At 44.7% G+C, this 11,931-nt stretch overlaps 1 protein-coding gene across 1 annotated transcript; it reads right to left on the bottom strand.

Moving 5' to 3' along the window:
• Positions 1-295: 295 nt before the first annotated feature.
• On the bottom strand, positions 296-11,635 carry LOC121278798 (tumor necrosis factor receptor superfamily member 11B-like). The gene is made up of 4 exons (XM_041189251.1): positions 11,597-11,635; positions 10,864-11,266; positions 5,147-5,362; positions 296-609 (listed from the first exon to the last, which is right to left on the bottom strand). The coding sequence occupies exons 1-4, from the start codon at positions 11,633-11,635 to the stop codon at positions 296-298; spliced, it is 972 nt and encodes a 323-aa protein (XP_041045185.1).
• Between the last annotated feature and the right edge of the window lie 296 nt (positions 11,636-11,931).

Raw genomic sequence — 11,931 nt, 5'->3', positions numbered from 1 at the left:
GCAGACAATCTACCTAGTAGCTGTTATAAATCATCAGTAGACATAAGATTATCAACTTCATGTAAATAAGATCAAGTAGCGGTTCAGGGATTTGTTGCATATTTGTGTAGCTTAGGGGTCTGACACCAGTTTACAGGCAATCAGAATTCAGTTTTAACCCTGACACATACTTTACATACACTATGTCATCAAAACAGTATGTTTTTCATAATAGTTTAAATGCTGCATTGTGTCACTCTCAGCAAACAATCATGCTAAATTTGATGCTGTCCTGTCACACACTGTTTCTTCCCTCCTACGCTAATGCATTCACAGCACTTCTGTTTATTCGAAGCCTGCCCAATAGCTTTTTGTAAACATTCTGAACGTTGGCCTCTTTCAGGCCATGCACGAGGCCTTTCACAGTATCCAAGTGGAGGTTTTCAATTTTCCATTGTTTCAGAAGATGGAAGGTTTGAACTTGGCCTGCATTTGTCCCCTCAGCCTGTTCCAAATGCTGTGTATTGATTTTCTTCCCAGGTAAATTCTCCAAGAGTATTTTCAACTGCTTAGAAGTCAGTTTCTGACGGGCGACAAATTTAAAGACTGCACGGTCACAGAGCGCAATTTCTAAGGAGAATAAGAAAACTTATCAAGAATTATGCTGTCAATCAATTTCATATTTGAAATTTTTACCCCATAAAGATGTGCTCGCAACTTTGCCATTCCAGCTATGCATCTTCAGCTGACATTAGATTAAGAAGGAATAAAAAATGAATCTCTGAGTCCTCATTAAAACAACATTGTGTCAACAATGACATTGTCGAACCAAGACTTGTACTTTTCAGTTACACTCCCTAGAAAAGCCAATGGCAGGAAGCATCACTTTGGCGAGGAGAAAATTTCATCAGATTGGAATGAAGTGACTGTGATTAATAAGTTAACTCATTGGGCACTAAGTGAGCAGGTACCACCTGCCATAATGACGGCTTTTCATGCCGATTCATCCCAAACCCGTCGCATTAGTTATCCATTCCGGGGAAACAAACTGTTTCCATGGTGGGCAGGCTCTCATTCACCTGCCGTGCCATTACCTCACCACATCAGCATGCTGGGCATCATATTTAAAGTCCAGGCGTGCGCACACATCTCAGTGCTCCCAGCTCAAGACTGCTTCAAAGAAGACATAGCCCTAAAAAGCAAAAAGACTGCAGCCCCCACGTTCAATGACACGTTCCTCCTGCGCCTTTTGGACACAGTGGAGGCTCGCTGTGATGTCCTCTACTCCCGCTCTGGCTGCAGAATAGACAGCAAAATCACTAATCTGGCTTGGTCAGCACCAATGATCTTCAAAATAGGACAGCCACCCAGTGCCGCAAGAGGATCAATGATCTCCTCCGTACGGCCAGAGTAAGTCTCTCTTCTCATCACTCTCAACTCACACACTCACATACCCATCACACACCCACAGGGCCCTCATTCACTGCTGGTTCAAGGGACATCACCATTCACTCTCACACACAGCTTCCTTGTCCTCATCCCATCCATAGGACCACTCAGCACCCACAGATGCCAGGCATTCTTAATATCTGAAACAAAAACAGAAAATGCTGGAAAAACTCAGCAGCTCTAGCAACATCTGTGGAGAGAGAAACAGCCAAAGTTTCGAGTCCGTATAGCCCTTCTTAACATCTGGCCTGGCAGGTGTCCTGCTTACACTTTCTCCATCTCTATTCATGCCGGACAAACTGGCACACAACAAGAGGGGGTAGTTGCGGGCCGGTGGAGGAATGCCTGATGCCTCACAGACTTTGAAAATAGAGCCATCCAGCTGCTGACGAGGATCTGGACCATTCCTGTGCTGATGGTGAGGTCGGCGCTGCTCTACCAAGTGAGGATCCAGCGGTGCAACATCCATCAGACAACCATGCCGTGAGTGACGTGTCCTGTTTCACAGGCCACTGCCATGCACTAATTATCTCCCCTTGCTTTCGCAGGCACATCTGGGAAACAGCCAACAGAGTTCACGACCCAGGGCCTCCAGTCAAGCCTTGAAGAAACCTCTGAAACGGAATCTGGAAGGACCCTTCTTGAGATCCCATCACACCTTCACCCACACCCTCCACCAGCACAGAGACACACACCCCAGTGGGACCGAGCTTTAGAGTAACCTCGGGATCATAATCTGGTGAGCACATCACAATGTCTGATACTCAGTAGGTGGCAGTAAGGATTTCCCAGGTATCCGGCACTTGGAGGACTGCTGGAGGCCAGAAATTTGCTGAGTCCCAGTCAGATGATGACTTTTTGGACTCGATCATATCTCAGCTGCTGGAGCTGCAAAGGCAAGCTCGGGAACATCAGGAGGGGATGTCCACTGCACTCGTCAGGTTGCAAGGCACGATGGAGGGGTCTGTCCTCCTTCAGTCTGAGGTGATAGTGCCGGCACGCCAATGCACCAAGGTCAACACTGGTAGGATGGCAAACATTATGGAGACCTTGGTCCAGGACATGGCTCCTGCCCTGCAGCATGGGCTTAATTCCATCGCTGACACCATAATTGGCTTCCAAAAGAGTCAACACAAGAGGGGTGCAGGGCAGCTTGACATCACTCCAGCTTCCTCTTCTCCTCAAGGAGTCAGCCATGGGTCCTCGGGCACTCATAGGGAGGAGGATTAGCAGGTGTACCCCCCAGGGCCATTCATCCAGGTGACTCCAGGAGTTTCCCGCTCATCAAAATTCCCTCTTTCTGTGACTTCAGCAGTTCCACTTTCACAGGCTGAGGCGGGTACCACTGCTACAGAGCAGGAGTCTGAAAACAGGCTGGTGCCCTCCAGGTCTCAGCCCCCCAGAGGATGCCCGCCAAGGTCGTCTCCATCTCTGCTGTGGATGACAGGGGAGCACCAAGATATAGTGGCTGGGTTAGGAAAGTTAAGAGGATGTAGTTTCACAGCCTGGGCATGGGTGTTAATCACTTGTATGTTCTGTTCACTATTGTCAATAAACTTCCTAGAATGTCTCCCTGCCTATGGCTCCTTGTTCTGATGAGCAGTGTTCGTATCACTCAGATATGAAACCTTTCTGCACAAGTTAAAGGCATGTGTCTGAGTCCAGGTCTCTTCCCTGTGCAGTGTGTAACCTTCAGACTAAAATGTTGTTTTGGCTTCACACTCACTGGACATATTAATGATGCCTGCACCTCGATGGTGCTTGTCATTGCTGCCAGAATGTCCTAGGCAGGCATCACAGAATTCAATCATTCTCTCTATTTGCTCTCAGCACTTTTAAGGTAGGGCTGGTCCCCATCTCGTCAACATCTGTGACCAGTGACATTGTGTTCCTGATGCTGATGCTAAAGGCAGACAAAGGATCAGATGCTATTAAAATTTCATGATCGTGTCTCTATGATATGACCCTGATCACGGAGTGCAAGTGAGCTACCCTTGAACAGATAGGAGTCAGACATTCTCAGGGACTATGTGAACATCTATGGAGTGTCCTCACTGCATGCCGTCATAATCCTCCTGCAATCGAGTGACTGTTAGGGAGTCTTCATGACCGGAACATTATCACTGAGGGCATGTGCACTGCCATAAGTCAGACAGGAGTCAAATGTTCATAGATGCAATGTAAAGATCTACAGTGTCTCCTCATTGCATGTCATCATCACTTTCCACAAATCTAGCAGCTATGAGGGCCTACAAAGCATGCCTGCCTCATCTGTTTTGCAGTCCACAAAAATGCTCATTAGTTTGCAGTCTGTGCCCAAGGGGTGAACTGCTCTGGAGCACTTGGTGGCACTTTGATGCCTCTGTGTTGCTTGAGTGGACAGATAAACTAGAGGCCCGACTCCAATCATATCAACGTGGCTGTGCTTGAACTGTTGTAGCTGCAGAGGAATGGTCACTTTATACAAGGTTTCCCTAATGCTTCCCTCACCCACCCCACAACCACCCCTCATGTGCTTGTGCACTACCTTCAACTGCAGGGCAGCCCTTGTCCCACCCCCTCAATATGCCTCAACTGCACAGCAGCCCTTGTCCCATCCCCTCAACATGCCTCAACCGCAGGGCAGCCCTTGTTCCACACCACCCCCCCCATGCTCCTCAACTGCAGAGCAGCCCTTGCCCCCACCCCCACATGCCTCAACCACAGGGCAGCCCTTGTGCCACTCCCTTCCCCCCAATGTGCTACAGCCTTAAAGCCCAACTGGCAACCTGGGCAAGCGCTCTGCCACATTGCTGTGCACTCACCTCCAAAGACCCCTCAAAGTGCAACCCGCCAAGTGCACGTCTTTTATATTGTTGTTGTGAAGCACATTAGAGTGGTGCGGACAATCCAGTGTAGGGGGACTATTCCAGCGGGCTGGGCTTGAAATGATATGTAGATGTATTACAATGAGGTTCCTGACATCTGATGGCGGGAAACGCAGCCCGCCATCAGTGGGTGGAACAGATGATCGTAAACTGGTTTCACAACATCGTGAAACTGATTTTTGGCCTTCTCACCATATTGTCCGCTGACATGCCTGCTGGCGTCGGGTGTGAGCATGCCCGATGCCAGCAGATATGGAAAACCCTGGCCATTGAGTTTAATACTTTCTGTGCACCATTTTCAGCCAGAAAGAGGGGGCAGAAATTAATGTTGTCCCCACGGAGGAGCTCAATTAGATGGACAATTATTCAAGAATTATGTGATGGATCGTGTAACATGTTAAAAACTGGGCTAATAACTTTATGAACCTTTCTGGACTATTTTTTTAAAAATAAAACAAAACTCGCATGTCCTGTTTGGAGACTCACCCTAGCACAAATGTAAATTTCCAATCTTTTCTGTTAGAAAATCAAAATTTGCGGTCACAGACTGCATGCCCTGTAAATATTTTGCACCATGGTAGACTAGCAAATTTCTTCACTTAAAATTAAGTTTTGTTGGCTGTGCCACATATCTTATGTTGGACTAGTTGGTTTTAAATTAAGTGAATATCTTAACTTGTTATTTAATATTTTCAGTTGTAATTAAGAGTGCCATCAACTCTTTAATAAGCTTCTGCTAAAATAGATGAAGATTTAAACAAAGTTATCAACATTTCAAATCATGAAACTATCCAGAAGTTAAAATTTTATTAAGTGCTATTTTATATACACCTATGGAGACAAATATTTACCTTTCTTTACTGGTGGGTCTGAACACTCTAAGCTTGAATCATCTCTGTTTTGACATGGCTGGCACACGTTATCTTGAAATGCATTTCCTTGGAGAATCAGTTTCAAGCCCAGTGCAGTGCAATTTGTGTGCTTTTGACAGGGTTGGTTGGCAGACCTGTTAATTGAGAAGAAGCCCTTTGGACACTTCATGCACTCTGTATTGATATATAGAGTTCCTGAAGAGACAAGGGGAAGTCATAAATATATAGACAAAAACCACAATCTTTTGCATAATTGACTGTCTTAAGTCCACAGTGCTTAATACAGCAATGTAAATAATCATTAGCATCAAGTAATACTGATAATGTTTCTCATCATTTAATAAATCTAATATGCAATTCCATAGAATTTTTTTACCCAGGGAATGGTTAGAATGTAGAATTCACTACCACAGGAAGTGGCTGATGTGAATAACATTGAAGCTTTTAAAAGGAAGCTAGATAACTACATGAAGGGGAAGGGAATAGAAGAATTTGCTGATAGGGTGGGATGAAGTAGGATGGAGGGAGGCTCAGTTGGAGAAAAGTGAGTAAAATGCAAAGCAATGAATCTTCATTTCAATGTAATGGAGGTTCACACAGGAAATAATATTTTTATCTTAGAATAAATTAATTACCAATTGGATTAATGATGTAAAAAGTAGTGAGGAGGTGGGTAGATATTCCATGTGAACAATCTTTATCGAAGTGCAGTTCTGGAAGGGTGGTCTGTTTTGAGACTGGCCGCATGTTTCTACCATCCTCTGTTTCCATTTCCCACCCCCTGTATGGTGTTTCTTTCTCTCTTCTGTTCTCTCTCTTTATTTTGTTTCTTTTCAGTTTTCCCCATTTCATTGTCTTTTCCTTTATGTGAACCTCTGTAAGAATTTCCATTGTTTATAAAACCCTCATTTCCTTCTTGTTCTTTTGGTCCGTGAATTATAAGGGAACAAATTGATAGCTCACCTAAAGGTTGTTATTCTTAATGGTGTTACATTATTTGCTTCCATCATGACAGATTTAAAATGATTTGAAATGATTACAGGAAAATTAAAATAGTGATAGAAGATGATTACAGATTTAACAGGTTGAGAAGAGAACAGAAAAGAAAATAATAATAAAAGAAGAAGCTATTTTGTTACTGTTCCCAGCAAATGACTAACATCAGAATGCTCAAATATGTACTTTACTGGCAGCAAGTAATACTTCACCAATATCTAACTCTGGTCATACAATCACCCCGTGGCTGTAGACTCTTATCCCGAGTATCAGTTGGGCTCTCTCCTTGAGAACTCAATCCTTTGATTGTAGCACTGGCTACACTCCTGCGGTAAAGATTTCTGAAGTGTTCAACACTTAATGTCTTTTTCAGGGGATGGGATTCGTATAGTAATATTGATAGGTCACATCACCCCATGAAGCTTCCTTTTAAAAGCACAATACCCAATTATGTTATGCGGGCTTTGTTTAAATCATGGCTTGAATCTGTCCAGAAAGCTGCCCATTTTTTATCTGCTTTCTCCTGCAATTTTCTATTATGTGAAGCTGCTTTTACTCAATTTTCCAGAAAAATATGTTGTTGGAACACTGTGCTTCACCTTATCTCAATCCAAGGCCGAGTCTTCATAAAGTAAAACATTAGTGTCTCTCCCTGGCCTGTATTATCTCAGCTGTTTCTGTCAATAGCATTTGTTTTCACCTCTTGGCACGGCAAGTTCAGCAAGTTTAATGTTAAAGTTTAATACTGACAATCAAGCATCTCTCCCATTGACATTTTCCTAGTTCCCAAAGGCATGATGGTTGAATGTCAAGCTTAATATTATGTCAAGGGGCTTTTTCTTTGTCCTACACCTGTGCCTTGTCTTTTCACTATGCCAGCTATTTGCACACTCCATGATCTTTTGCATTTTCTAACAATTTTCTTTAAGGTCTTCGGATCAACTCATTAACTTACTCTTTATAGCCGGAGAGTTTGTTTCTTCTTTCTTTCTCAGCTGTACTAAAATATTTGCTTTTCTTCCAGCTTTCAGTTCTGGCAGAAGGTTATACCTGAAATAAGCCACTCTTTCTCTTTACAGTTACTGACTGGCCTGATGTGCATTTCTAATATTTTCTGGTGTTGCTCCAGATTTACAACATTGCTAATTCTATTTTTTTCAGTTGTATCTAGTTATATGAATTAGCCCGTCTTTTGCAACATTCAGACTGGCAGGAAACGATCATCATTTCAATCACATAAAATTTTGATTGACATTAGGTAACACAAAATGCAAGAGAATGGCAAACCTTAAACAAGAGCAAAACTCCTGCAGTTATTTTGTGCAATTATTAAGTGAATTTTCTCAAGCTGTTGGAGACTGGTATGGGCAAAAGCAATGTAGGAAAGTTCTGGAAATTGGCATTGGGCTAGGATCCCAAATGATCCCATCTTCTTCTGGTGTAGCCTGGGGTGGCATTAAAAGTGAGCAGGGAACTGTATTGGATCTGTTGGGTAAGTAATTGGAGAGTTGTTGAGGTTGCTAAGAAGCCAATTAGCAATTGCTTTAGCCCTAAATCCTAGATTTTCCGGGCATGGTACCTGTTCCTGACCCACAACAGCTCACCAGAGTCACCGAAGTGTGCACATGATGGAAAGAGCTTCTTCAATAAAACTGACAAGCTGGGAAGGCTTTTATCAGTTACACTAAAGAGCTGCAGCCATGGGCAGGTGGGAGGCTGCTGTTCAAAGCAATTCTTTCTCAGAGAGTTCCTTCATTGCTTGATAGGTGATTGCCAACTTCTTGTAACACACTTCACCTGTCCAGCAGTTCACTCACCTTTAGCTCTACTTTCCTCTTGCCAGCTTTCACCATAGCATGGAAGTTGCTGAGGGTGAAGAGCAGATGGGATGGACACCAAGATCAAGATAGAGGAAGTGAAACCCATAAGACAGGGCGTACAGGCAGAGAATCAACTATCTCGTCTTGCCTGAACACTAGTGCCTCAGGAGGCTCAGGATTTCATGACAGGCCACTGCTGACATCCGCGGCCTCCTGAACAAGGCCTCCTTCCCAGTGGAGCAGGTGTTGCATGCATTGCCAATGGCTGTCAAGGTGCCTGGTACTGGAGAGGCCCCACCGAAACCTGAAAGTGTTAGCCCCATCACCTTTCCTGCCCTCCTGATGTCTTGGATCCTCTTATTGCACTGTCTCCAGGTTGGAGGGCCTATACTCAGGCTGATGGCTTCCTCTGTCACTTCCATTCATGCCTGTTTAGTTGGAGGGCTTGTTCTCTTCCTCCCACCCTTAGGAGAGCTCACCTCATTGCAGTCCCTCAGCTCTCACAGCAGGCACCCAGCTAAGAATGAGTGATGTAGGGAGCAGCCTTCCTAGGTCACCTCTACATTCCTGTGGTTGCTGTTTCCTCAAGAATCCAATTGCTGGTGAGCTTATTTTACTCATGCTGTGTCCCTTTAATTAGAAATCATTTCTTTGACAGTAATCCTGCCCGCCTTCTCTAATTGGATGCTGGAGATGACCTTTCAATTGGTTTTCTCTGATAAAGAGCACACCATTCAGACAGTCAGGTTCCAGGCCCAAAAATGGTCCTGCCAATCCAGCAGAGATTTGGGTGGCGAGATTCCATCTTCCTCTTCTATTTCCCCTTACTCCTATACAGTACAACCACTGTGGTTTCAGCTGAGCTTGAAGCAGGCTGCTCAATCCACTCCTCTCTGACATTACATATCTGTGAAGGATGTCCCCTGGGTTTTGGGAATGTCCCAGCTGCACCCATGCAGGGGTAGACATGCTCATTGGGGCAGGATGCAACATGTGTGGCTCCATCTGGGGGGCAGGGGCAAGCAATGAGAAGTGGGAGCCCCCTTGAGAAGTGTCCTCATTACCTTGTGCCCTTTCTCCATCCTCCTTTCACGGTCCACCTGATAGCAAAGAACTGGAGAGCACTTGGCTGCACTTCAGTGAAATTGAGTCAACAAGGTGAGGCTTTGCTCCATCCTGTGTGAGAAGGCAGCCAGATGTACAGGCCATTAGTCTGGATCAGTATACACTCAGTGGCCTGCCAAATCTGATTCTCCATACAGGTGGCCATTCTTTCCATCGAGGTGGATTTCAGCGCAAATGCTTGAGACATCACGGCACTGATGCTAGAGATGGACTCCTCTAATCTCTCTCCATTAGTGTGCACTACCTCTGGAAATGCCAACAGAGGCACACACATTTCCCATTGCTGCTCCATAACTTCCCTTCTCCTACTTGACATCGGATCTACATCCAGTTGAACAGAGCTTGGAGGGTCCTGTATTCTCCGATGGGGACACTCCATTGCTGTCCCTGTCTCCAGCTCCTGCTCCTGTTCACATGTGCTGTATTCCTCACCATATGACAACCTATCTAGCTGTAATGCAGGACCCATGTGTGTCTGCACTGGTGGAGGACACGCAGGACTCATGTAATAGTGGATCCTCAGAGTGCTTGGCCTCTTCTGAGGTTTGTTCCCCCATCAATTCCTCCATCACCCTTGAGGAACTTATGGGGGCTAAAAGACATGATTTAGTACTGATACTGAGAAAGGGTCCAAACTCAGCATAATGAATATCATGACATCTCAGTCAGTGGTGTCATCAATTTGACTTGAGTGGCTATTAAGTGCCAAGTGCATCATCTAATGCTGTCACCAGGTCTCTGGGTCACCCCCATCTCTCCATCACCAATATCGAGTGTGTGTGCCACCCTGCCAATTCCAAGGGCATCCTCCTCCAATGCAGTCAGGCTGGAAAGGGCTGCAGGTCTACCCTTGGTTCTCTGTCTCTCCTTGGTGTTATTTGCTCTTTTCTCCTGCAGTGAAAGAAAGCTGAGTTATGTATGTGGGAAGTGGAATGTGTGGAGAGTTTGGAATGAGAACAGTTGTGGTGGGTGACTCTGAGGGCAGGTGTGAGAAGACAATGGGTGAGTGTGAATGTTCCCTGTTCAGGTGGAGATTTGAGGGAGTGCCTGGAGAAAAAGGCATATGGAACTACAAGGTGTGTCAGTCAGAGTAGTGCTGTGCAGGAGGATGCTAAGGAAGTCAGAGAGTGAAAGTGGTATGCCACTCACCTTTCCTGACCTAGTGAGGTCAAGTAACCTTTTTTTGAGCGCTGAGTCCAGGTCCTGGGCACCACACCTCTGCTATTGACAGCCTCCGCAAATTCCAGTCAAGCCTGCTTTGTTTGGGTGGCTAACCTCTTCCTCCCTTCCTCCAGGAAAGAGGCCTGCTCCTCACTGCCTACAACCAGAGAAGAGTCAGAGAACTGGGGGTCAGCCTTCATGTCTTCTGTCCATCTTCTTCCGCTTCTGTGTGGGTCTATTCAGTTAAGATTTCACTGTTAGAAAGAGTGTTGGCAAATCATTTCTAATGTGTGTTTTTGTTTTGGTTGGGTGGCTGGAGGTGGCAGTGCCATGGAGGTGGAGGAGGGGAGATAAAAACTAACTTACAAAGGACAGCTCATCGCTTCTGAGTCACACTATTTGCTCTGGGATCACAGTGTAACTTTGATGGTGGTCAGGGAGACTTTTGTGATTCAAACTATGCTTACCCCAAATAGCATATGTGGCAACAATCTTAAAGGGAAGATTGGTGTTAAAATACATTTTAACCTGCGAAAAAAAGTTAAGGAATTGAATATTTCATAGAGTATAAGTCAAAATATTAAATCTGCTTACCAAGTTTCTTCACGCCAAATCCTGGTGGGCATTTATAGTGCTTTAGACAAAATTCAAATTCAAAGTAGTGACCTTTGACACATTCACAGACACGGTTGTGAGTGCTGTTGCATTCATGTTTAGTGTACTGATACTCTTTGCAAAACACATTGCAATACTGGCATTCATCCAGGTTGTTCCAGAATTCTGTATAGTGTGAGTCAGGACAAGGTGCACATTCTGTCCTCTTTTCTGCATTGCAGTGAGTCTTCCTGTGGGTACCAGGAGGGCATTGCTCACATACGTGATACTGAGCCAATTCATCATCCCAATGCTGATAGATAGGAGCAATGACGGATTCCAGCTCCATGTGACCAATCTGCTGTGATGCCAGTGGAACTGATAAAAAGGATATAATGAAAAGCTGAAAAGTAAAATAAAGAGTTGTTAGTTCCACCATATTAAACTTTCTACTGAACAGATTAGACTTTTTATTCAGTTGTGTATTCTCTCCTCTCCTCCATCCTGGGATGCAGTACTAAAGCAACAGATGTTATTCAGTAACTTTCCAGAGTGGCCTTTATCTATCTATGAAACTTGATTATGAGTGCTTGTAGGTTTCTTGACTGTGACCATTCATAACTGAGTCTAATCACACAACATCCACGCACACACATTTTCAACAGGGCATCACCGGGTACCAATCAGAACATTAGCTGCTATCCCTTCCATAACCAAGGGCCAGTTCTCGTACCTCTTCCACTTTCATGGCTGAGAACAGATAATTTGACATACTCTAGGCATAAACCTAGGATGTTGGAGGTCCATATGGCTCTGGAGTTAGGCAGGATAATATCAGCCAGGGTTCCTACATCTGCTTGCTATTTAGGGACCTCTCCTGGAAATTAATTTGGGTAGTCATTGGGTGAGAGTAGGATTGCACTCCACTGTGATTATTGTACAGTGGAACAACCTAGAGCAACTTGCTGCTAATAGTGGCATACTGGTATTTATACATTGATTATTTGGCTGAAGTACAGGAAGGCGTGCTGTCTTCCATGGAACTAAATATCAGCAAGGAAAGCTGAA

This window comes from Carcharodon carcharias, chromosome 6 (assembly GCF_017639515.1).
Source record: "Carcharodon carcharias isolate sCarCar2 chromosome 6, sCarCar2.pri, whole genome shotgun sequence".
Classification (NCBI taxonomy): domain Eukaryota; kingdom Metazoa; phylum Chordata; class Chondrichthyes; order Lamniformes; family Lamnidae; genus Carcharodon; species Carcharodon carcharias.
Note: the sequence above shows the minus strand (reverse complement) of the source record. Positions and strands in the feature narration are given on the sequence as shown.